Source organism: Elgaria multicarinata, chromosome 6 (genome assembly GCF_023053635.1).
Source record: "Elgaria multicarinata webbii isolate HBS135686 ecotype San Diego chromosome 6, rElgMul1.1.pri, whole genome shotgun sequence".
In the NCBI taxonomy this organism is placed as follows: Eukaryota; Metazoa; Chordata; class Lepidosauria; order Squamata; family Anguidae; genus Elgaria; species Elgaria multicarinata.
Genome location: NC_086176.1, coordinates 86,333,986 through 86,360,998, shown reverse-complemented (window position 1 = coordinate 86,360,998; position 27,013 = coordinate 86,333,986). Strand labels below are relative to the sequence as shown.

Genomic DNA, 27,013 nt, shown 5'->3' with positions numbered 1-27,013 from the left:
ACTTTCACTTTGTGTGTGGAAAAACCAATGTGTGATACAGAAAAAATACACTGAAAAGAATCTCACTGGATTCAAGCGCCTGGGTACTGTTCAAGTAGCAATCTGGTTTGTGGGTTAAATGATGGCCATTAGTTTCCAATAACACTGTTAAGCTGAAGACATGATACAGTAGTTATTCCAGAGTTGAAGGCAGTTTGAAACAGGGATTGCTTCTCACAGAATGTACACACATTCCCCCTTTCAGTTTGGACAAGTAGCTTTTTGCAAGTTGTTGTATTGCTTCAAAAAGTCTGCAAACCTCCTTGATCAGAGGCAACCATTAGAGAGAAAATTAATGTATGGCAACAGCATGGTTAATAGAGCCTCCATCATACCACCTTCAGAGCTCTTAAAAATCATTATCTACCTCTAACCTTAGAAGCTGTTTTTTCACTAATGTTCCACCAGATAGCACTAGAAACTGAAGAATGAGGAGTGCTTATCTGCTAGTTGCTGGTTTCTTTTTTAAGCATTACGCCTTGTTCATAAGTGTAGCCAAAATCCTCTTACTTCTTATACATTCCTTATGCTGAACAAACACAAGTTAATGTCAGTCAACATAGTTTTGCAGCAGAGAGCTTTGAAGGATTGGTTGCGACGTAAATAGATGTCTCACTTATCCATAATATGTCTTTTATTATGTCATCCTCTTGCCATTAAAGAAAAAAAAAGTTGAAATATATTCTAACTTCAAAGAGAACTGTTTTTAGCCAGAGTGGATTTCAAAGACTTTTAATTTCTTCTATAATCTGAGCTGAATCGAACCATTTTATAAACTTGATCACTCTTACCCGAGAATCAGTACAATAAATGTATCATCAGATGTAATTAAATGCTGTAGCAGCAATGTGACCATAAAGCCCCAATTCAACATAGCATATGTCTAATTTTAATCAAGTAAATATTCCCACTCCTAATTGGTATCTATGGCCAGACGAGGACCAGAATACCTTGAATGTGTGTGGGGTGGTCAGGGTGGGTGGCCCGGCCCTTGACCTCCACACATTCAGTGAAAAGTCTGAACAAAGCCAACATGCTTATTAGAAGTGGGCATCACCCCCAAAGCTTTCCTGCTTTTAACTCAGAATTGAACTGAGCCCACACTTGCACCTGCACCCGCCCCAATTTTTAAAATCAATAAAGTTGTGGCCAATTTAATAACCCATTTAAGTTGATGTTGCTGGTTTGTTCCTTTCATTCTCTCCACGGACACAATTAGACGCTGCACCACACAACGGAACTGAGCACACACTTGCACCCGCCCCAATTTAGAAGGGTGCAAGCATTGAATGATCTTTGGAACAATCTATTTCTGAAACATAGTGCTAGAATAATATCTTGATGAGGATTATCTTCAGCAGATAAACACAGCGTGAAGCATAACCTGTCTTATTTTTCTCTTTTTAGTTGTGTGTTGTTGGGGTGGAATGAATCCAATGAGAGATTTGCGCCCCGGCTGATGCTTTTCCAACCCGCCGATTCCCTTCTGCAGGTGGTAGGCCCTGCTGATTGCACTGCGCAAGCGGGACCCCACCGCTTACCAAAGGGAGATTTAGTGCTTCCTTGGGGAAGGCCCAAAATGAGCAGAAACCCTGGTTTCTGGAAGGAGGCAGGTCCCATAGGCAAACGCCACCAACCTGCCCCCTGCCAGAAATGAGCATATGTGCTCATTTTGGGTTGCCCCAGAAGTGCAACACAATCAGTCAAAAGAAGAGAATCAGCAAGGGCATGCGTGCCTTATTTACACACCTGCAAACAGCCTTCCCCCACCTGGTGCTCCCTAGATGTATTTGGACTACAACTCCCAGCATTCCTGACCATTGCCCATGCTAGCTGGGACTGATGGGAGTTGAAGTCCCAAACATCTGGAGTGCACCAGATTAGGAAAGGCTGCCTACGAAGAAACACTATTCACAGGAAGTGAGATTTGATTGTACAATCTTCAAAAAACAAGAGGAACATTACTTAAGTCTTGAGCCAAAACTACATACTTGTTTTATGTTCATTTTCAGGACTGCAAAAACGCATCTCCCAATTTCAACAATCTTCAACACTTATTCTGAACACGTTCGAGTTGCTTCAGTCTTTTCCTTTTTCTTCTTTGCCCTCACTGTCCTCACTGCTATTCAATTTGATTGTGACCCCCGTCAGTGACAGCTCAGTCTGGCATCATAGAAGCGTATAAATAAAATTGCCACTGTTAGTTGTAGTAAAAAAAACAAAAAAAACAGAGCAGGCAATTGAGGGAAAGGACAGTGAGGGCAAAGAAGAAAAGTGGCTATAACAAAAGCAACAACCAGGGAAACAAAGCGGCAGCAAATGGCATTGAAACAGCTCAAATGTCTAACAAAGAGAGACTGTTTCCAGTGTTACCACTCAGAAGACATTGTACAGCAATTCTGTATTTTTCCCCCTTAATGGGTTTTATGCAGTAAGGAAAAAGATAGCACAGTGGTGGGAAAACACAGGAAGGTTATGAGTGGAAGACAATGGGCCTGCTCAGACCACACACTAAGCCATGGTTAGGCCGCTAACCTTTTTGCAGCAAATGGTTAGTGAACTTATTTAAACCATGGTTATGTAGCCACCATGGTTAGGAATGGTTCACACGACACGCTAAGCCATAATGTTTAGCTCAAAGTGCTTAACCACCATGGCTTAGTGTGTCATCTGAACAGGGTCACTGTCATCTCGACACACACACAGATCATAAAATTCTGTGAATGAAGTTGGATGACGGCACAACAAAAGCCTCATTTGGAAGCATCTTGACTATTTTTTCAGTAATTTGTTTGGTCATGTCAAATGTGCTAATTTTTAAGCAAATCTCAAAACCCGAGAATCCTCACTGCAGTCTTAATTAAGACTAGAGTGGTATAAAGCGTACAGCCTGGCACTCTGATATCAGTGCCTTCCTACACGCCATCCACACAGCCACAATATTTTCACACAACAAATGCTGAATGTTCCAGATCTCCAAGGAAATGCCAGCATATGCAGTGAAAACAAACTCACACTCAGTAGGAATAGACAAGCCATCTAATGCAGCCCACCCACCCCCACATGGGGACAACTTGCAGCATAACTGCAGGGGCACACTTCAACATGGCAAGCCATGTCCTTCATAGGCTGTTGACCACCTTGGAGGCCCCTTTTCCCTTTCTTTTTAAGGCAGAGAGGCGAGATACAAACATTTAAATGAATAAAACTGTGCGTGAAGCAGCTCCCACACAGTAGTCATTGAATGCCTCCTTTTTCAGCATGTAAACAAGCTGAGGAGAAAATCTGCACTCATTGTCTACTGCTTGATGTCTTAAAGGCCCTTCTCCTTAATCTCAAGTGTGTGCTGGCTGGTTGTCATTACTCAATAACGAGGAAAAAGCCACATAACCCTATTCCAATGCTGAAGACAAACGCTGAAGAAAGAACCCAGGACGAAGGCTTGAGGTGCCCCAGGACTAACGGACGGACTATCCCCTCCCCCTCTCCACTTATCCATTTACCCATCTATCTGTTGCAGTAAAGCAATAACACTTGTGAGAAGTCATCTGAACCAGTGGGGGGCAGTAGACAAAAAGGAACTTTACTTCCTCCACTAACTTCTTCTTGGAGCTGTCTATATTCCCTATACACCTTGTGGTGGCTGCGCAGTGATGCTGCGTTGTTTATTTGGCGCAGCTGCCAACTTGCAGCCATCATCGGGTGAACTGTGTGGTAAAAAAAGTAGCCAGCTTACTGCGGCTTTTCCTTTTGCTGAAAGGCCACCACCTTCTTCCTGCCATCTGTAGTTGGTGACCTCACTTTGCACCAAGGCTGAGGGGCGTTCTGGGGGCAGATCGAGACCCACATAAGGTCAGGGGGGCATGTGGGAAGGCTGGGCAGAGCGCGGACCCAATGAACTCAATGGCTTCTGACGCTGTCCAGAAAACCCACACTCCCTCCTTCAGTGGAGGTTTGCCTCTCCCACCCTGCAGCTGCGATGCTGCGGGGTTTTCAACAAACAAGCAGCGAAGCAATGCCATCAAGACATTCCCTTTGTAACTATTTGATGTAGACTGCAACTCTCAGGCCTCCCTTCCTTCCTTCTTCATCAGTAGTAAGTGTTCCTGTCTGAACAGTGCAACCATAATGGCTGCACTCAACCTTTTCCATCAAAAACTATATTTGTTTTCCCCAGAGCTATGAACTCCCAATGCAACACTGTTTGCTTTTGAAGTAGCGGTGTGGGTGGGTGTGGGTGTGGGTGTCTTTCTTTCACAGTATCAGTTACATGCTGGTACTATGCAACTATAACTTACCAAACAGTTATAACTCTAACACTGTCTGTCTGCCTATCATTTACTAATTCAAGTCATGCAGTACCTGGTTGGAGTAACTGGGACTAGCTGTAGCCAACCAGTCCAATTATGTCCTTGAGATCCCCCATTTATTCCCCCCCCACACACACACACGCATAATGAAATGGCTGCCTTCCACATTCCTAATGGGGAAAATAATGTGCTCTATTTTGGGGAAATAATGGGCCTGTTTTCATGGTGCCGCTTTGCCGCTTCTTCCCCCTGAAACTGCACAGTATTGTTGCTGTGAAGTGGGGGCAGGAAACCTTCATGCCATGAGGGAGCGAAGGGTTTTCTGGCGGTCATCTGGGTACTGGGGCCTGCCCCCAACCTCTTCCCGGTTTCTGGAGACCAATCACCGGTCACCATCTGCCCCAGAACGATGCCAAAGCACTGCCCATCTTTCTCAGTGGCATGCAGCTTCAGGGTTGTGGGCAAGGGGCAATATGCCTCAAAGTAAAACTAGAAGCAAGAGTTGAAAGAGGGACATTTTCCCCCTTATCATCTTGAATACAGCTTCTGATCTGGGAGAACTTCTTCTCCTTAACTTCTTCTCATGCCATGTTTGGTTTGGGAAATCTGACCCTGGAAGTCAGGTTGTTGAGGGACATACAACCCACAGTTTTAACCCAACAACAAACCATGTGTGATGGTGGGTTAAATTCTGGGTTGTTGATTAAAGCTGATTCAAAGTGTAAGTGGGAAGCATGTGGGAGACAGCATCCTTGTTCCCTCGCTCACAGCCCTGACAACCCATGGTTTCAACAACTCGTGTTGGTCATTATGTGCAAAATGGGCTACTGAGTTGGAAGGGCCCCTTAAAATGCTGTTTAGTCCAACCTCAATCTCATACTGGGGGAGGAGCTGGAAAAAATGATTTATTGGTAGGTCATAGCCAAAAGCAACAGAGTTAAATTGTCACAAATTGGGGGAAAGCTTAAATTGATAGAATGTACTAAATTCATAGGATGTGCTTGACAGAGGCTCCTGATTTAGAGGAAGAGCAGGGGGAGGAAGACTAGAAGGAATGGGACAATTAAAATATATATCAAAAATCCTCTTTTGTCCCTTTAATTCTTATGCCCTCTGCATTCTGTCAAAAACTGTTGTAGCAACCAACGGCATAAAACCTAAAGGAAACATCTTGAAACGCAGCCAGGATCTGTCACGCTTTGCTAGTACAATGGAGCTATTCTATTTCCAGCAGCGTGGAAAGCGTGGAGCTGTATTTTATAGACTCCGCTATGTAGATCATCCTTAACACTCAGCATATTTTTGAAAATTGATTTTCTCCCCTTTCTGCTGTGATAGGAATGACATGGTTCAACTGTTTGTGATAGCGTAAGATATATTAAGCACCCAAGCCGACCAGAGGGACTGAGAAATGAATCAACCATTTGTTCTCTTGGCCATGATCAATATCTTAGCATTACATTATCTAATCTCTTTCCCTTACTGTCATTATAGCTGGACAAGCTAAAAGCCCAGCAAATCTGAAGGGCAGGGGAGATTTCCATTCCCTTCTCTGACCCACTCAGTCCCTACAATCACATAGGCCAGCCCCACTCCCAACCCTCCTGACAGTTATCAAGGGCACCACCATGCTGCAGGCAGAGCCTACAGGGTGGCCAAGTGTCCCTCTTTTCAGAGAACAGTCCTCTGTTCCAAGGGCTACCAGTGAACATTAAAAACAAATATACAGAAATTTTAAATCAACAAAAAAACAGCAATAGCCATTTAAAACTACTATTCTGGGGCCAGTTTTTAAAAAAACTCAGCATATGTCGTTAACTGCCTGGGAGAAGAGAAAGGTCTTAACCTGGTGCTGAAAAGATAACAACGTTGGTGCCAGGTGAGCCTTGTTGGAGAGATCATTCCATAATTGTGGGGCCACCACTGAAAAGGCCCTCTCCCTTGTTGCCATCCTCCGAGCTTCCCTCAGAGTAGGCAGTTGGAGGAGGACCTTAGATGTTGAGTGTAGTGTACAAGTAGGTTCATGTTGGGAGAGGCGTTTCATCAGGTATTGTGGTCCCAAGCCGTGTAAGGCTTTATAGGTTAAAACCAGCACCTTGAATTGGGCTCGGAAACATATAGGCAGCCAATGCAAGCGGGCCAGATTCAGTCTTATATGTTCAAACCTTCTGGTGAACGAGTCCTCTATGTGAATGAGTCCTCTATTTAAGGAGCTATCTCATCCTAAAGATAAAGAACCATCACAAGAGAGCCCAGGAGTCTTGAAGTTGCCCATCCACAGGTAGCGCCTGGATAGCAGACTAAGGAGGTACACAGGTTATCTAGTCAAAATCTTCCCCACTAGAACAAGATATATTGTCTTTCTGTTGAAATTATAATAATTATTTCCAAATGTGTGTGCGTGCGTGCACACACATATAAATTAGCATATGCAAATTTTATGCAATACGTCCCCCTTTTTTGGTGATGTGTTTTTTCTTTTTTGGCAATGCATAAGTGGCCACACTGCAGAGCATGGTCCAGGCCAGGCCTGAGCTGCATTTCCCAAACCACCCTTTTCCCTCATGCCAAAAAGCTCTTAGATAGTCTGGACATGAAGCACGTAGGGTAACACAGAATCATGGAACCATAGAATAGTAGTGTTGGAAAGGGCCTATATGGCCATCAGGTCAATGCACAAATCCACTATAAAGCATCCCTGACAGATGTTTTATGGTGCCTCTTGAATGCCTCTAGTGTGGGAGAGCCCACAACCTCCCTAGGTAGCTGGTTCCATTGTCGCACTGTTCTAATAGTGAGGAAGTTTTTCCTGGTGTCCAGCCGGAATCTGGCTTCCTGTAACTTGAGCCCATTATTCCGTGTCCTGCACTCAGGGATGATCGAGAAGAGGTCCTGGCCCTACTATGTTGAGCTGTTTAAAGTGACCCCCAGGTGGCAGCTATGTTATAACCAGCCTTACTTATGAGAGGAAAAGGCAAAGTATGAATTGTGCCTGGATCAATCTAACTCTGTCCCTCGTGTTTCACTGTAAACCTTCCTCTGAAGTATCAAAGCATCCATTTGCAGTCTAGCCATACTGTCACAGAAATCTGAAATGTTCATGAAATACAGATTCTAGCTTCTTCTATAAAGTAGAATCCATACCCAGTTACAGTGTCTCGATCAGCCTGCATCTACATGGATTTTTAGGTTAAGACCATAACGTATATTTTCCGTTCAGAGGCTGGAGGCTATGCCATCATATTCTCCCAGCTTCATTTATCCTATCACATGCAAAAAACAAAACAAGAAACAATTACCTTAATTTGCAGCTTACTTTGATGATTCTGTGAAATTTACTTTTATTGCTGATTCACCTTTCCCTCTTTTTGTATGAAAGACTCAAGGAATTATGCATTCTAAAGTTGGTTCTTTTTTCTTTATGAAAAAGATACCATAGAAATAATAGCTAAAAACACACATGCCTAATCCTCAGCAATTTCTTCTCTAGATATCCATTCTTCCTCATGGACCACTAGTGGAGGTAAAAGAAGCAGGCTACGGTCTATCACAGTTTCTTTGATGACATTGGCAGCAATATAGAAAAAACCTTATCAATCAAATATTTTATGGTTGTGCGGTTTGGGGACTAGAAGGCGCGACATCACAGCAACATTTTGACTGAGCTGTGATAGAAATGCATCTGAATACCAGGGGAACATGAGCAGGTGGATGTGATTGAGCTCATTTCCTGTTTGTGGTCTTCCCACAAGCATCTGGTTGGCTACTGTGGAAACAGAATGACAAACCTTTGGTCCGATCCAGCACAGTTCTTCTTATGTGCTTATGCCATGATGCAAAAATACAAAACATATAGTGAAACCTATTATCAAAGCACTGTCTGTCAATGTAAGAGAGCGCCAGCTTTCAAATTTCACCTGGTCCTTTGTCCAGGTAACAAATTCTCAGAGCAAGGTTGATTTGCAAATTCTCAGCAAGATTGATTTGCAATGTTATGTGTCAAAACACAAAGTAGCAGCACTAATCATTCTAACATTCCACTCAGGTTTAAGTGCCACTTCCTTTTTAATTCTGATCATAAGCAGAGACAAAAGTGTTACTTCAGCAATCATTTTAGAGCCTGACATTTTGCTGTTGTCAGCTGTTTCATGCAGACAGATCTCTGTGGTTACACAAAACTATAAGAAACACAACAGATGTGACCAGAAGAACAAAGAGCTTGTGACCTAACTTCAACACACAAGGGGAAAACCTCACCAGTCCCTTCGTTCATAAATTCAGGGTAAAAAGCTCCGTCTTTCATCACATCCTCTACATTATCCCAGCAATCTAAGATTGACTCTGGTTTTATCTTGGTTTTAATTATGCGCTGTTTTATTCTTTGTTTCATTGTTTGCAGTTTATGTTTTTAATGTATTTATTTATTTATTACATTTATATCCTGCCTTTTTTCCTCCAAGGAACTGAAGGCGGCATACATAATCCTCCTCCTCTCTATATTATCCTCACAACAACAACCCTGTGAGGTAGGTTGGGCTGACAGAATGTGACTGGCCCAAAGTCACCCAGTGGGTTTCCATGGCCAAGTGGGGACTAGAATCTGGATCTCCTGACTCCCAGTCCAACACCTTAGCCACTACACCACATACCACCCAGAAAACTTGGGTGATTTATAAGTGCAATAAATAAATATGAACATTATCCTTCTATGACTAATTCCCACCTATATGCCAACACTTATTGGGTTTAGTTGGATGTAACACTTACAGCCATACAAAGCAGAGTGGGAGGAGTGGTGGAGACGGTCTAGGGGAAAACGCTAGGGGAAAACTTGTGGGGAAAAAGTCCCACAAGTTCCAGCATTCCCCAGGCAGCCATGCTGGCTGGGAAATGCTGGGAGTTCTGGGGCTTTTTCCTGTCTAAACATGCCTAGGATTGTACCCTAAACTACGCAAACTAGTGATCTCCAGATGTTTTGGACTACAAATCCCATAACCCCTGACCATTGATCATGTTGGCTGGGGCTGCTGGGAGTTGTCATCCAAAACACCCGGAAAGCACCAGTTCGGCTACCCCTGGTTTGGCATTATATGTGAATAAGCCTTGGGCTGCACCCCTCTCCGCTCCCTTCTCCTCCTCTTGTTCAACCACAAGAAGGAGCATCACCCTTCTTCTCTCCAGCTCCTGGACTCAAAATGCAGCCGATCCGAACTCAGGACAGTTACATTAGGCTGAAAAAGAGTGATGTAAGTATCTAAAATCGCACCTTGGATAGCTCCTTGAGAGTCCTGACTGGTTCTGACCAAAACCCGGAGTGGATTCACCACCTGACTGACATCGGAGCCCCCAGCCTCCACTGGGTATCGCTGGTCCTCATCCAACACTCGAGCCACAGCACAACGTGGACATGAGTAACAGAGGTTGTTGTATTCCTGCTAGCCACCCCATCTTTGTATACGAGCACAGCAGAAGAGAAAGCAGAGTTTAGAGGATGCACAACGCTCAGCCTAAAGCCCCAGGCATTTAATCCAGCTCCGGACAGCTCGGATGGGACCCAAATATGGCTTTGAGGCTTAGCCTCCCTTAGCTTTGTTCTTTACTAGCGCAAATTAAAGGTATTTCTGAGTTTCCAACTAGAATCTCGGAGATTAGCATCTGGCACAAAATGTTAATCACCATGCCAAAGCAGATTTCTTCCTTAGGAAGATCAGGACAAACAGAATAATCTTTCCTCAAAATAATCCTAACTCAGGAAAAAGGGCTTCAGGTTCCATTCCAGATCATTTGTGTTCTAAAGCCTGAAGAGGGTGGGATGGTGGGTCGGTGGGGGGTGTTGAGGGATTTACCTGAGACCTTCCCCTTCAGGAGAGTACTGTCTGCAATACTCGAGCGTGAAGGAATCTGTCGCTTCTGGGTGGCCAGTGCTCCATCGAATGGTGGCAGTATCCGAACACACAGTACATTCTTCTGCCTTTATTACAGGAGTTGGGGGAGCTGTGAATACAGTACCACATTAGCTGTACTGCAGAGAAGGCTGTGATGGTTACAGTGCATAGATGCTGAAATGACGGAAACATCAGCTTTGCTAATGCCAATGTAACCACAAGAGACTAGCTTAAGATTTATTTATTTATTTATTTAAAAATACATGTTTTTCTTCATTTGTTTTCATCCCTCAAGTGGTGGTACTGTATTTATTTAGTAATTAACAATGCTGATATACCGCCTCTCATTTGAAACAAATACTGAAGCAGTTTACAAAAGAATAAAAACAAGCAAATAAAAGCATACACACACACACACACACACACACACACACACACGTGGTACAACGATAGGTCTTTGCTGGGGGGAAACCAGAGCAAACAGATTTGTTTTCAATGCATGTGTGAATGAGTCAGACACCCCAGACAATTACTGCAAAAGCAAAATATGTCAATGATGTCAATTCACACATTCAGTTACTGATCATTGAGTGTTGAGTAATCAAGTGATGTATAGGCATGTGTGGATCAGGCCAATATCAGTCCCATAAAGTAATACAGTCCTTTGAACCATCCCTAAGGGCAGACTATGAACTCCATCAGACTAGCGTTTTATCGCATGCTCATTGCTGGGCAGTCACAGATTTTCACAGGTCCCTCTCACAATGTCATCTGCCTCCCACGCACCTCTCGCCCCCTCTGGCCTTGCTCATGCCACAAAAAAACCACCCAGAAAGTCCAATATATTTTTAAAACCGGAAGTTGCTGCTATCTCCTGCTGCGTGCAGGAGAAGCAGAGCAATCAGAACAGCTCACTGAATGGGCCACAGGCATGTTGTTTACTTCCTCTTTTGAAAGAGGAAGTATCAAGCAATGAAAGCTGGGGCGGAGAAACGTGATCCCCACTCCCCGGTCTGATGGAGCTCTCAGACAGGTGCAAATACAGATCACACCCTACTAGAGGCCTCTGAATCCATGCAGAAACATCACAAATACTTCGAAAAATGGCCTCCCTCAGCCCAAGGTACTTACCAGTTCTAAATGTGGATTTGTCACTGGGAAAGCTACATCCGGTGTGATTCACAGCCATAACCCATACACTGTAAGAGTGACCAGGTTCCAGATCTTCCAAAATGCAGTTGCTCTCCTTCACAGTGACACGATATTCTTCTACCAAGCCTAGAGCAAGTAAAACACACACACACACAAATACACACACATGCAAGAAATCATAAGAAATGCTCTAATAGAAGCATTTGTAGGGTGACCATGTTTTGGAAACCAAAAAGGAGGACAACATGGTTGCCCCCAAGGGGGTGTGTGCAGTACCAAGGGGGCGTGCCCACCCGAACATAGCCTTGGTCACATGTCTGATTTTATAGCACACATTTAAGACAAATCTGTTCTACATAACATCTTAATGTTAAAATCACTGAAATAAAGAACAATTGAGAGATTCAATGTATCTGAAATTAACTTCACTCACTCCTACTTTTGTAGCTTTTGCTGTACTTTGAAGCTTTTGCTATACTCTCTGTGTTACATTCTCCCCTTCCCTCAAATATATTTTCTGACTGTACCTTCACTCATTGCAAGCTCCTGTTGTTGTTAAAAGGGTTTGCTACTGGCCCCAGATCTGTTTCAAATTTGGTATGGCTAAAGCTCTACCTAAAAGCTATCATGGTGCCAACTTTCAGCTCTTTATCTTTAAAAATGACAGTTTAAAAAATAATAATTTTAAAACCTTATTTTTTAAAAAAATCCTAAAAAATCAATGGATGAACGGATCTGTTTCAAATTTGGTGTGGCTAAAGCTCTACCTAAATCCTATCATGGTACAAAGTTTCATCTCTTTAATTTTAAAAATGACAATTTAAAAAATAATAATTTTAAAACCTCGTTTTTAAAAAAATTCCTAAAAAATTAATGGATGAATGGATCTGTTTCAAATTTGGTGTGGCTAACGCTCTCCCTAAATCCTTTCATGGTGCAAAGTTTCATCTCTTTATCTTTAAAAATGACGATTTAAATAATAATAATTTTAAAACCTCAATTATTTAAAAAATCCTAAAAAATAATGGATGAACGGATCTGTTTCAAATTTGGTATGACTAAAGCCCTTCCTAAGAGCTACCATTGTGCCAAGTTTCATGTCTTTATCTTAAAAAATGACGGAGTTATAAGCATTTTTGTTAATTCCCATTAGAGCTGCTCTTTTAAAAAATCCAGATTTCCCCTCCCCCTCCCGGATTTGCCATTAATCCGGGCATATGGTCACCCTAAGCATTTGCATAGATTGCATGCGAGCCGTGTTCTAGGGTGACCATATTGAAACGAGAACAGGGCTCCTGTATCTTTAACAGTTGCATAGGAAAGGGAATTTCTGCAGGTGTCATTTGTATGCATGCAGAACCTGGTGAAATTGCCTCTTCATCACTACAGTTAAAGCTGCAGGAGACCTGCCGCCTTGACCAGATACAAAAGAGGGCAGGGCTCCTGCAGCTTTAACTGTAGTGATGAAGAGGCAATTTCATCAGGTTCTGCATGCATACAAACGACACCTGCTGAAATTCCCTTTCCTATGCAACTGTTAAAGATACAGGAGCCCCGTCCAACTTTCCATATGGTCACTCCAGTGACACTCAATAGATGACCAGGAATTAGACATTCAGCCCTCCAATCACAAGTCTAATTTTTCCCCCACATGCCAAAAAACATGGTTGTAAATACTCAAAATGGGTGGGGGGAATAAAACAAAACAAAAAGAGAGAGTTAATTGGCAGCTAGAACAGGGAGTTCATATTTTATTATACTGGTAAAATGATTTCTTTCCGATAAGTTTCTCCAGATGCCTATATGCAAAAGGAAACTGGCATCTTGAGAATATGACTTCAGTCACGGCTGTCCTCATTATATTTCTTAAAGGGATGCTTTATTATCAAAATGATGACAACACATCGGAAGGGGACCAAGTTGGGAAAGGCTGTCATAAAGTTCTCAAAATGCCTTTTATTTCATGTGCTTTTCATTCATTCATTCAAGCAATCAATACAGCCTTCATTCTCCCTCCCCCAACCCAACCCCGCCTCTGGCTGCTAGGCAGCCTCACTCACACACCGCTTTGTTCTTTGCTTCCCGGATACTCCTCCATGCAATAAACCTGGAAGAAATCAATGACATCATCTTCATTCACAGTCCAATACACTGCAATCGATGTGCTGGTAGCTGAGCTTGGATCCTGGGGATGTAATTTGGGAGTGTGAGGCACTGGAAGAAAACACACACACACACCATCAGTTATTCACACACGACCCTGTTGATCCCAGCACGCACCAGCAGGCAACCAAATAATGTGGTAGTTGATCATTAAAGCGACTAAATCCTGTTAACTTATTTGCGCTAGTAATGAACCGCACATGGATGGTCCCTGCCCTCGTAGGATTTCATAGAATCATAGAATCATACAATAGCAGAGTTGGAAGGGGCCTACAAGGCCATCGAGTCCAACCCCCTGCTCAAAGCAGGAATCCACCCTACAGCATCCCTGACAGGTGGTTGTCCAGCTGCCTATTGAAGGCCTCTAGTGTGGGAGAGGCCACGACCTCACCAGGCAACTGATTCCATTGTCGTACTACTCTAACAGTCAGGAAGTTTTTCCTGATGTCCAGCTGGAATCTGGTTAACTTGAGCCCGTTATTCCGTGTCCTGCACTCTGGGAGGATCGAGAAGAGATCCTGGCCCTCCTCTGAGTGACAACCTTTTAAGTATTTGAAGAGTGCTATCATGTCTCCCCTCAATCTTCTCTTCTCCCGGCTAAACATGCCCAGTTCTTTCAGTCTCTCTTCATAGGGCTTTGTTTCCAGACCCCTGATCATCCTGGTTGCCCTCTTCTGAACACGCTCCAGCTTGTCTGCGTCCTTCTTGAATTGTGGAGCCCAGAACTGGACGCAATACTCTAGATGAGGCCTAACCAGGGCCGAATAGAGAGGAACCAGTACCTCGCGTGATTTGGAAGCTATACTTCTATTAATGCAGCCCAAAATAGCATTTGCCTTTCTTGCAGCCATATCGCACTGTTGGCTCATATTCAGCTTGCAATCTACAAAAGCCTTCTCTCGGAAAGTGGCTTTAGAATCAAACAGCCCAATCATAAACACGTTTACTAAGGGCCCAAGTACATATTACATTAGTTACAGTAAACAGCAGCTTCGGGGGCAAAGAGCAAAATGGCGAGCGAGGAGATTTTCAGTTGGAAACTGGTCTGAGGCCCTGACACTGATCACATGTACATTCCGAATCAGTTGTTTTTTCTTCAAAACAAAAGCACATGCATTTCGAAATGTTGTTTAGTCCTCAGGATGTCATCTGCTGCAACTGCCTAAGGTGAGATGGGCAATCAGATGCCAGAGGACCTTTTCCTCAGCCATGAAATGACCTGCTGGAGGAAATGCGTCTGCTGACTTCTTTGAATGTCTTTAATCAGGCATTAAAGACTCTATTATTCTGGCAGGACTTCCCTTTTTAGAATTGTTTTTATGCTGTAGTGTTTTACCAACTGTTTTAACTTTTTTAAAATTTGTTTTTAACAATTTTATGCTGCCTAGGTATTTTGTATATAGGCGGGATATAAACTGAATTCATCGTCATCATCTACACTGCAAACACATATCAGTTTTATACCAGTCTAATTGTCATGGTTTTCCCCAAAGCATCCCAGTAATTCTAGTTTAGGGCCAGAACAGCCATTACTTTAAATTCGGATCTTGCAGTTACATCTTTTTTCTTTCTTTTCATTTTTGCTCCAGAGTAGGGCCAGATCTACACCAAGCAGGATTAAACACTTTGAAAACAGTTTGAAAACTATCCTGGGCCCCAACATTTGTCAACAGCATTATAAACCATTTTAAAGCAGTAGTGTAGATTCTGCCTAGGTAGAATGGGGAAGAAGAGTTAAAGCACCCATACCCCCCATGCTGGGAGTCAAGTTTGGATTGGAGGCCCTGAGCCTACCCTAGAGTAAAAATGAAAAATAGACATAGCTGCTAGATAAGGATTTAAATACCCTTAAGTGAGGGTATGGAGAATTCTCTGGTAGAGAAATGTTGTTCAAATTTCAAAGGCAATGTGCAAATTGAAAAATGCAAGTTCAATGTGTAGCAATGGTTTATACCGCTCCTTGCCCAGCAGAGAGATAAAATTCCTAGACTAGAATACCCTCCCTCCCCACTGCTGTGGAGTTTTGAGGCCTTACATATGTGATCCATTCTGAATTTTTATGGGGACAGAGTCAGGGCTGGCCTGAGACATTCTGCTGCCTGAGGCAAAGAACAAGATGGCGCCCCTCCTATTCCATGTACAAAAGCCAGCTGTAGCAACAGACAAATTTTACTTCAATCCTGGGGATAGGACAGCTTCCTCCACTACATCTGAGGGCAGCAGGGCAGCTTAGAGATTGCTAGGCAGGCAACATGGCCCACAGTTCTCTCCTCCGACACTTTCCTGCTACCTCCCAGCATCTGCTGCCTGAAGCAACTGCCTCAGTCTACCGAGTGGTAGGGCCAGCCCTGGACAGGGTCAATAAGATTTGCACACATCTCAGCTAAGCGTGCAAACAACGGGGACTATTGATCCAAATTAAACTAATGAGAAGCAGGACGTCTTCAAACTGTGGAGCAAAAACACACATATCTCAATGTTAAATGACCTGCTAGAACAAAGAAAAAAACCCTCCCTTTTTGCCTTTTTCTTGGCAGAATTGACTTGAGTTTTAAGGGCCACACAGAAAATATTTTTCTGCTTTTTCCATTATTTTCTGATGCAATCATGAAATCCTATGGCACAAACAAAACAAATGCTGACACTAGCAGATTCCATGTGATTAAGGAAAAGAGCTGCCTGTCATTCAAAAACATTCTTCCTTTCCATCTCTGAACAAAACTAGATTATTTCTTTATTTACTCAGGCTGGAAACACAGTAATTATTTCAGAGACTATAAAAGCCCGTCAGCTCCCAAAGAGCAGTGAGCACAACTAGAAGTGACAGCCGGACATTCCTGATTGGACGTACCACTTTTCCCCCTTTTTCTTTTTTTAGCATTTAATAGGAGCCACAGGAAAGGAGTGAACCCATCAGTACCACAACGTAAAGGTGGGGTATTAATCCTCTCCTCAATGCCATTTTTCCTATTAAAGTACCTCCCCCCCCCCAACTGTATTTGCCCTATGGAGTAATAGTTGGGGATTGGCATTTTTAATTGGGGAAAAAAGCAGAGGAAGAGTAAAGTAAAACAACAACACAATAACACTCGCCCAATGCTGTCATGGTTACCAATCACATCCCCCCTCCATCAGCTGCGATAAAACTTTTTTAAAAATGGAGATCCAATCTCCTGCTGTCACATTATGACATTCAACTGCCACTTGGGGTTAACTGGTTTTGTAGAACTTCAAAAACCTAAAAGGTCTATTTGACCAGAGGCAATGACAGAGCAAAATCCGTGAATGTATATATAACCCCTGTAGAGTAAATGCTTTAGTCCCTTGGGCGGAGTCCTCACTCAGAGGGAGGGCTAAGAGAAGAAACAACTAAAAAACAACAACAGTCAGTTTGTTCTGCTGAAAGCTGAATGTTAGAGGATTGATGTGTGATTATGGGCTCTTATCACCTTGTATAAGTTAAATCGAACTGTTATTTATGTACAGTAGAATTTCAATGGGATGGGGAATCATTTTTGCATCCTTGATATTTGTCATAATTATTTTATATTGCAGGACTAATAGATGGAGCAACAATGTTGAGTTACAAATTAGGGATTGCTCTGTGAATTAAAGTTAAGAAAATCTACAAAAGGGACTTCCAAAATGCTCAGCATCTAGACATACAAAAACTCTTGAGACTGGGCTACAAGCAAGAGATCCATATTTTATTTTATTTTGTTTGGACGTAGAAAGACTAATTGGATTTTCCATGCATTTTGCGCATTTCCTTCCCCTAGCAGATTTTGTCATTTGTGCAAATTTATGAGTACTTTGCACAAATTAAAGCCAAATTCGACTGTAATTTGCACAAATTGCAGGACCTGCCCCCCCCAAAAGAAATGCAGCAAAAAAGTTTGCAGAATTCAGGGGAAAGCCCGCACTTCAGTTCGCAAGCGTATATTGAATTATACACGACACAAATCTGTGTCGAGTCAAAAAAGAAGTGGATTTCCCAGTGATGGACGTCCTAAGCTCTTGCAGACTTATCTGGTGGAACCAGCAGCACCAGTCAGCAGAACTCTGATCACCACCAGGCAGTGGGGAGCTGCCATTTAATTACCCACAATGCTCCAGAATGACACTACATTGGGGGCACAAACCCAGCTGCTTGGCAGTGATCAGAGTGTCAGTATTTGTTTAAAAGGGGGAAGGGAGGTAGATGACAGTCCAGCCACTGCACAAGGGTGCCCCATGTTGATTCTAGGCCTGACAAAGAAGCACCAAATATGGACATATGAGTGACTCATGTTGACTGAGTTCGCACAATCAGCAGGAAGTTAACAAGCCACAGTGTCTTGTTTTGTGTGCAGGGGCTATTTGCATAGTTACCCTCAGCAGCACGTCTTGTTGTGTCATGTGAACCCAGGCAGGGTGGCTTGTTGCCATGGGTAACAAGCCACCCCAAACCTTGCAACAGTCCATTCTGTGGCATTTTGCCCAGGTTCGGAAGTTCTCCCAAAAGAAATTGTTAGTATGTTTGCAACCTCTGATTACCCGTTCTCTCTCTCTCTCGCCTCACAAAACCAGATACCATCATAGAACAAGCTTAATACTTCACTTTAGATATGGGTGATTCAGAATTCTTATTTCCAGGAAACACACTCAGATGAGATTTGTCTTATTGGCCCCGTTCAGACAACACGCTAAACCACGCTACTTAACCACAAAATGGTTAACGGAATTCCATTAACCATTTTGTGGTTAAGCAGCATGGTTTAGCGTGTTGTCATTGGCCCTGTTCAGAAGACACCTTAAACCATGGCTTTAACCACGGTTTATAAGGCTTTCTGGCTTAACCACCACAGTTAAAGCCATGGTTTAAGGTGTCTTCTGAATGGGGCCATTGTCTTTTTACTATCAGCATAATACTACTAAATACAAAGCTTGGGCATGCATAAATTCAAACACATGAAACATTTAACATCATTCTAAATATGGCTTCTAAGCAGAGTACAATTCTCAATTCTCAATGATAATCAATACCAGGCTGATCCTACAGGCAACAGAGAAAGCTGATCCAAGTGGATAGCTCCCACTGTGGTGTGTTCAGGCTCTCCTTTATATACTTTTTGGATCCTGTAAAATACATTCAGGCTAATTTTACTACTTTATTTATATTTATTATCATACATTCTAAGGATGCACTTCTACCCTAAATCTTCAGATGTCTAAATAAGGTTATTGAATTTCAAAGTTCTTATCAAGATAAACGACTGTAAAAAAGTACTTATACAAACATTTTAGCCTTCCGTGACATGTTATGAACATGTTTGTGAGACATTTCCCCCCTTGATTACACACTGTCTTGTGCGCTTGTTTTCCTATTACACATCTGAAGTATTTTACAATTTGCAGTGAGCGTTCTGGTTACTTTATCTGATGGCCTACCTGGCTTTGTTATGAAGCTAATTGTTTTATAGTATCCTTTTTGACAGTGCGAAGAGGAAGACGTAGCTACAAATTTGACATAGGAACCTCTTTATCTGGATTCCTCTCTCATCAGTAATGGGGGGCCAATAACCAGTCACCGATGGCCAGGCATTACTGTTACTCTTCTAGCAAACCTCAGGGATGAGACACCTTTATTATTCATGGGTCAGGAGGCCAAGCTGTGTTGCATTAGCCATTGGAATCCCATTTTTAATTCCAGAATTCTCTTGGAGGCATTTGATTATAGAGTTTCCTAATTGGGCAGCAGGAGTCATGTGATGCAAATATGAAAATATTGCCAGATCTGCCATGAAGGGTTCTTGGTGGCTTGTTACCCCTGGTAACCAGCTACCCTGGCTGAATTCGCATGACACAACAAGCTGTGCTGCCGAGGGTAATCACGCAAATCCCTCCAGCATGCAAACGACACACTCAGGGTGGTCAACAAGCCACTGTAGCTTGTTCGTTGCCTGCTGATCGTGTGAACCAGTCTGGTTCCTGTTTGTATTTCCACAGCAAATTCCTAGTCCAGCAATTGCTCCCAGGGAACATGCTGAAGTTCTCCTTTTGCTCACGATCCTAGAAACACAAAAGAGGGCTCACTGGGGTTTGTTCATCCAGCCCTTCCTCATAATGCATGAAAATCCTCTCCGTAGATTGCTTAACATAATGAGTAATCCAGACCTGCAGGTGACTTGTCTTTTCAATATGAACAAGAGTGTTAGTTGCTTCTTCTCCCATTTCCCCCCACCATAATCCAGACACTTAGGCACAATCAGGCTTCACTTCAAACTCAGCTGATTGCTAATTATGTGCACAACTCTCGCAACACCACATTTCCTTCCCCAAGCACATTCCTTTTTTTAAGGGTTTTCATACATTTTCAAGCCTTGCACCAAATAACTTGCATAGATCCTTACCAGGCATGTGTTTTAAGGTCTGTTCACCATTTGCTGAACCACCTGCATAATGTTCAAACTGTGAGAATGCAGCAGGCATCTTTTCCAAAGTTAGAATATTCTCCACTGAAGAAAGTAACCTATGTGTAGGAAAAGATATGCACCCAATTTAAAGGCATTCTAATCATATCACCTGTGACCTGAAGTTCCCTAAATCAGACATGCACAATTTAGGAGTCACCAATCCAAACACGGCCAAGTTAGCTATATATGATAGTTCATCAGCAAATAGAATACCTGTTATTACTGCCTGCCTGGGACAGCAAGAATGGGGAGCATGTGGCAGAGAAGGAAAGAAGAGAAGGCACTAGTCCAGGAACTAAGGAGAGAAGGGACCTTGAAGGTGCACTGAGAACTATACAGCCAATGAAATTTAGGTTATAAGAATCTTCTTCAGGGTCAACTGACTGACTTAATTATTTGGTTCAGATGCAACATCAAACCAGTTTGCACCGACTAGTTTAGACTCTGAAACATTGTTTGTGTTCCAAACATACAGAGAAACCATTGTTTGCTTCCCTCTTTCTAAACCATGACTAGTAAGCGTGGAGGAATGTCTCAAACAATACTTTATTATTTACCGAGAATGCCAAACTATAGCTTGTTCTAACTATCGTTTGCAAACTTGCTTCAAACAGATTCCAGAACTTGATTTAGTGGCCACTTGCAAACCATGACTTGTTGGATGGTGTTGGTTGAGAGGACATCATGACAAATCATGGTTTGACACATCTGAGCCATCTCAATCTCTTCAAAGGATAGCTAAAAAATTGTACTTGGAATTGTAGGTATATCAGCTATACCTGCCCAGTTCTGAAGCACAGGGATATTTGGGGCTTAAGTTCAAAGCAAGCTCCTTGAGAAATACAGGAGTCCAATAGATGAACAACATCCTTTGAAGTATTTTTAAATGCAATAGAAAATTAACTGTAGCATCCAGGAAGCTGACTGATTCCAAAGATATAATGTAAAACAGCTGGTGGTGAGGAGCTAACAACCCAAAAAAAGGACAAATGAAAACAAAATGGATTAGAAGTAATTAGCTCTTATTTGTTGAGCTCGTTACAGAGGGAGACAAGAATATATTTTTAACTCTGAGACAGAACAAATATCAAAAGACATGAAAAGTTGTTTATGCAAAATAATGGTGCATCATCTCTTTGAATATATTTATATATAAGCAAATGAATGATTGTTCGACTAGGACAGTCATGGACAATGAATTTGCTTCTTTTTTTAAAGTGGGACGTCCAACAAAATGTTGCAGCATATCCTCACTCCCTAAAAAGAGTCACAGGGTTCCAATAAGCCATGCATTCTTCCAGGATGCTATAAGCTGTAAGGGGATCAACAGGACCGGCTCTTCCATGAGGCACGGTGAATCTTTCAACTCAAGCAGCAGAGTGGGAGGAGTGGCAAATTGTGAGCTCCCCACACGCACAATCAGGAGGGCTCCCTACCACCATATCACCACCTGTGACCTTCTGCATGCCAAGCACATGCTCTACACTGAGTCATGGCCAGCACTGCTAGTTACACATATAATCAGAGAAGATATCTTAGACCTCACTGGAGCCCCAAGGTGTCCTGAAATGGGATTTGCAGCATAACTGACACGGGTGGCTCTACCGGAGCGATGCTCAATGTTCTCAGAGGGTAGGATGTATATAGGTGGAGATGGCTAGATGACAGCTTATTGAGAGTTGAGCATTCTTCCCATGTTCTCCATACATAGAAAGAAGGGGGAGTGAAAACACACTTTGGGCTTGTCATATTGCCACTGGCCCTTCCTTGATATTTGCCTTTCAGCGTAATGCCTGCAAAGTGGTGATCTGGAATACAACTGCATAGAGCACCTGCAGGTGTTCAGATGCTCGTAGGTAGTAGCCACTCCTTTGCAGACATTGCACTGAATGCACATATGTCGAAGGGACATGCTAACAGTGTTGAGAGAGAGGCCACCAATATGGTCCCATTCCCCCCCCCTTCTGTATGGAAAATGTATGAAGAGGGATTTGAAGAGGGTTTGATAGGTTGGACATCACTGCGCATGATGTGCACAGACTCTCCCCTCTCCATCCCATTATTATATCTGGTCTTGGGTTTTTTTGTAGTGCCTCAAAAACATGCAAGACGTATTTGTCAAGAAAAAAACCACCTTTCAACTCTCTGGGGAAAAAATATTGTCTATCTCTAGCTTTTTCTCTCAAGCCAAATAAAATGGTTTGGAGATTAATGTTATTTTTTATCATTGGGAGGAGTACATCAGCTACCAAGTCCACGGCTGATGACTTCAGAGGAAGTGGAAGCAGCAGAGGAAGAGGAAGCAGCCCTTCCACTGTGTTTAGATCCAACTCCATGACTTGCTGAACCTTGCAACTAAGAATTTAGTGCCTTCATTTGCTTTTTCCAATCCTCCCTCTCAATCTTTTTTCCTTTTTCGTTTAGATTATAAGTCTATTGCCGAGACTGTCTTATTTTTTATAAGCCACGATGGGAGTGTTTTTGGCTAAAGGGTGAGATAAAGGTGCTACAAATTAAAAAACATTTATTTATTTATTTATTTATTACATTTTTATACCGCTCAATAGCCGAAGCTCTCTGGGCGGTTCACAAAAATTAAAACCATAATAAAACAACCAACAGTCTAAAAACACAAATACAAAATACAGTATAAAAAGCACAACCAGGATAAAACCACGCAGCAAAAATTGATATAAGATTAAAATACAGAGTTAGAACAGTAAAATTTAAATTTAAGTTAAAATTAAGTGTTAAAATACAATCCTAGTCTTGTTATTTTTGTCTCTTCCACCAGAAAGATTACACACAAAGCATGTGTACACATACTGGTGGAAGAGGCAAAATTAGGGTTGCAACCTTCACTTAGCTCTGCATACCAAACTGTCATTCAGGATCATTTTCATTAATATTTCATCTAATATGGAAATTAAATCAGCAAAACATGAACACTCACAAATATTGGTATTTTACAGAATGCAATTGGAATTTTAAAATGGTTTTACACAACCACGGTAAACACTTGCTTAAAAACATTTTTACGGATGTTATTGCAAGAGGGATGGAATTTAATAATGCCATATTTATTAGACTTTAAATTATGAATGACAAGGTGCATGCAAAATATCTCAACCACTTGCAGCTGCATTACCAAGCACACATTTTCCTCCTTAATATCTCAGCATTTCTAAAGCAAGGTATTTATAAAAGGCAGCATGCCTCTGATGGAGCTTGAAAGTGTTAAAAGCATTCAAACATGCCAATCCTAATACTCACTACAATGCACCAAAGCCACATTTCATATACCTTTTGTTTATTTCTTCCGATGACTACGGGAGGGAAAGGTGGAGAAGGAACGGATTAATGCAGGCGTTACAAAATATACCCGACACCAAAATCTATATAAGATTCCATTCACTGACATATTCCCTCGGGATCAAATATTGTACCAGTATATGAAAAATAGAATATCTGCAATTCAGCCATCAATTCACACACTACCAGCAGCAGTTGAGCCTTTGCAAGCTTCAGCAGCTTTATATAAGTAATGATCCCAACCACACATCTCTCAAAGCTTTTGCATTTCACTTTACTTTTAAAGTTGCAATCCTACGCATGTTTGGACAGGAAAAAAGGCCTACAATTCCCAGCATGCCCCAGCCACTTTCCAAATTAATTACCAGTGTCCTTAGCAGCAGCCTCATTTGAGAAAAGTGCTTCTTAACCAGTCCAGAGGGCTGGGCCCTTTCTCTTGTTATGAACAAGGTGGCAGTGATGTTCTTGATGAATGGCAGCAGCGATCTCCCTTTACAGTCCATCACACAAACCTATTCATGGGAACAGTGAGCCAGTGTGGTGTAGTGGCTAAAGTGTTGGACTGGGAGCCAGGAGATCAGGGTTCTAGTCCCCACTCGGCCAAAGAAACCCACTGGGTGACTTTGGGCCAGTCACAGACTCTCAGCCCAACCCAGCTCACAGGGCTGCTGTTGTGATGATAAAATGGAGAGGTGGAGGATTATGTACACCGCCTTAGGTTCCTTGGAGGAAAAAAGGCGGGATATAAATGCAATAAATAAATAGTGATGCAGCGGAACGAGGGCTCACAGGGATACAGCACCAGCACTGTTTTAGTAGCAGCATCCGCCACACCCTCCTGAATTTTCCCAGCAACACTATATTGTTTCCTGTCGTGATGCAAAGAATTCTGGGTTGGGTGGTTCAGAACAAGCAATTAAGACCCATTCGCTTTGCAAATGATCTGCTCCTCGTGGAGATGAAAACTGCTTAGAAATGGTTTGTTGACGTGGATCAACACAGCTGCCTGAAAGTTTGAGCTCTCCGTGAGGGCGTGGCTGTGGGGACTGTCCGGATGAGTGCCCGTTCCTCAACATTTACCACTACGCCACTGCATGTGAATCGTATTTTCTTAGAAATGGGCACAAGAGCTTGGCAGCCTGAGCGATGGCGGGTTTCTTCTGAGGCTCTGAACGGCGCTTGCCGGAAAAGGCAATTATCTCTCTTCTAATGGGCATAAATCTTTGAGCAACTGACAGAAAATGATTATAAAACCAACAGGAGCCGGGAAAGTGGAGAGATTTTAAGAAGGGAGGTGAGATGAACTATGATTAATGCAATGTCTGTCTAAACGGCAACTCTATCAAAAGTGAAAGTAAAGTAAACGCTGACTCTGACGCAGTTTAAAAAGAAGGAATTTACGCTTGCTGGACATTGATTTGTGTTATAACCTCTCATCTTTATCTCACATGGGAACGATTGAAATGCTGGCTTTCTAAGGTGGAAGTGGTTGATTGGATTTATTGGCGTGGCGAGAAGGGGGGGTGAAGGGGCGAAAAAAGCTGCATTGGCATTCGGTGAGGGAGATGTGGGATGCTGAGAGACTGTGAATGATTAAATCTGATCCCCTCTAGTGAATGCTGTTGTGAACTGGATATTTCCCCCCTCCTCGTGAAGAAGGAGCTGTGAGTGCTATATAATAGAGAAGCCAGCATAAGTTGCTAAGGAAGAGAGTTGGACTCTAAGATTTATGCCCTACCCAGAAGGGACCCATGCCCAACTTTAAAAAAAAGATCAAAAGTTGGGAAAAGCTTAATATACAAAAAAAGAAACCTTCAAATCATAATTTGGCTTACCTCTCCTTCCTGGAAAGTACAGCCCCTGGAGTTGAACAGGAAGAGGAAGATATAGACCCAGTCTCTTTGGATACAATACCAAATAAAGAAGAAAACATGGCTGAAGGGGGAAAAGAAAGTGGTAGTAACCCTCCCTCTTTAATGGAAATCAAGGCTATTATAGCAGAAAATAACATTATTATTTTTTAAAAAATGGATCAGCATATGAGTGAATTCAGAAAACAAATGCGTACTATTGCGGATAAAGCGATGGAAAATTCGGATAAGATCAAAGAGATAGAGGCTAAAGTGGATCTGGACCAGAAGAAACAAGAGGCTTTCGAAAAATCAATTAATATACAATTTAAAGAATGGGAATTGCGTTTGATTGCCTTGGAAGATCAATCTCGTAGATCTTCGCTTCGAATAAAGCAGCTGAAGGAGACGCAAGGAGAAGATCTTAGAGAAATTATCGTGAACTGGTTCAAGGAGCTGATGCCTGACATACCAATAGATGGATCGGATCTGGACCGAGTCCACCGTGTGGGGGGGCAAAACTACAAAGGGACTAGAGACATATTGGTGAAATTTGGTAACTATTACAAAAAAGAGCAAATTATGAAAGAATTGAGATCTAAGGTTCAGATACAGTGTAAAGGCAAACCAGTGCAAATTTACAATGATCTTTCTCAACGCACATTAAATTGGAGACGTAGTCTCAAACCAATAACGGAAACATTAATGAAGAATAAAATTCCTTATGCATGGGGTTACCCGGTTTTTTTAAGATTTACATATGGGAGGAGGGAACATAGAGTAACCTCATTGGATCAAGGTAAAGATTTGCTGAAGAGGCTGGGTCTGGATGGGGAAGCAGATGGGGCTGGAGTGGGTGGGGGAGGGAATGAGGCTGGGACATCTGGAGAGTAAGAGAATTGTTAATTATGTTTGGAGATAATTGCAAATAAAAATGCTAATATAGAAACCTGCCGGCCAGGCACAGCACTGCCTCCCCCCTCCCCCTTTAAAGTAGATGGCTGGAGTACTAGACTCACGGGGATATGGGGGGGATTAGAGTGGGGGGGTGGGGAGGGGGGGAAGGTAGGGGAGGAGGGATTGGGGTAGGAGGGTGGGGGTTTTATGTATGGAGTTTGTGTTTTTATGTAAGCAAGTTTGAATTGCTGAGCACAAGGGATCGGAAGAGATTTCAAAAGGGTGATTATGGATAAAAAGATAAAGGTATCAACACTCAATGTTAAAGGTTTAGGGGCAGTCGTGAAAAGGAAGAGAATAGAACAAATGCTTAATAAAGAGGGATCAGATATTATAATGATCCAAGAGACACACCAAGGCTCCGAGAATTCGAATATGATAAAATTAAAGTGGTTAGCCTATTATGAAAAGTCATTAGGGATATAAAAAAAAAATGGAGTGGCCACTTTGATTTCAAAAAAAAGTGGGTTTATATTAGAAGAGGTAAAAAAGGATGATAAGGGTAGATATCTTATGTTAAAAGGTAAAATTGAGGGAAAGGTCTATACTTTGATTAATGTTTATGCCCCAAATGAGAGGCATAGAGAGTTTTTTATAAAGCTGTTTAAAGAAATAGAAGAATTTAAGGAGGGGTATGCTATATTAGCTGGGGATTTTAATATGGTTATGGATAATAAAAGGGACAGGTCAAATCCCACTAATGCTGAAAAGAGGAACAATATGACTATATTGAATAAATTAGTAAAAGAAAATGATTATTTAGATTCGTGGCGCTTACTTAACGGGAATAGGCCTGGATTTTCATACTTTTCCCCAGTTCATCATACATACTCCAGGATAGATTATATATTTGTTTCAAAAGACTTTGCAACGAGGATTTGTAAAATGGA

General features: G+C 42.2%; 1 protein-coding gene across 1 annotated transcript in view; it reads right to left on the bottom strand.

Moving 5' to 3' along the window:
• Nucleotides 1-27,013, bottom strand: part of CMYA5 (cardiomyopathy associated 5) — an 84,410-nt gene that overhangs the window by 16,358 nt on the left and 41,039 nt on the right. The window contains exons 5-9 of the mRNA XM_063127981.1: nucleotides 23,308-23,330; nucleotides 19,942-20,060; nucleotides 13,451-13,600; nucleotides 11,366-11,512; nucleotides 10,196-10,343 (exon numbers count right to left, since the gene is read on the bottom strand). Of these exons, the coding sequence (XP_062984051.1) occupies nucleotides 10,196-10,343; nucleotides 11,366-11,512; nucleotides 13,451-13,600; nucleotides 19,942-20,060; nucleotides 23,308-23,330 (587 nt within the window). The remainder of the gene's footprint in view (nucleotides 1-10,195; nucleotides 10,344-11,365; nucleotides 11,513-13,450; nucleotides 13,601-19,941; nucleotides 20,061-23,307; nucleotides 23,331-27,013) is intronic.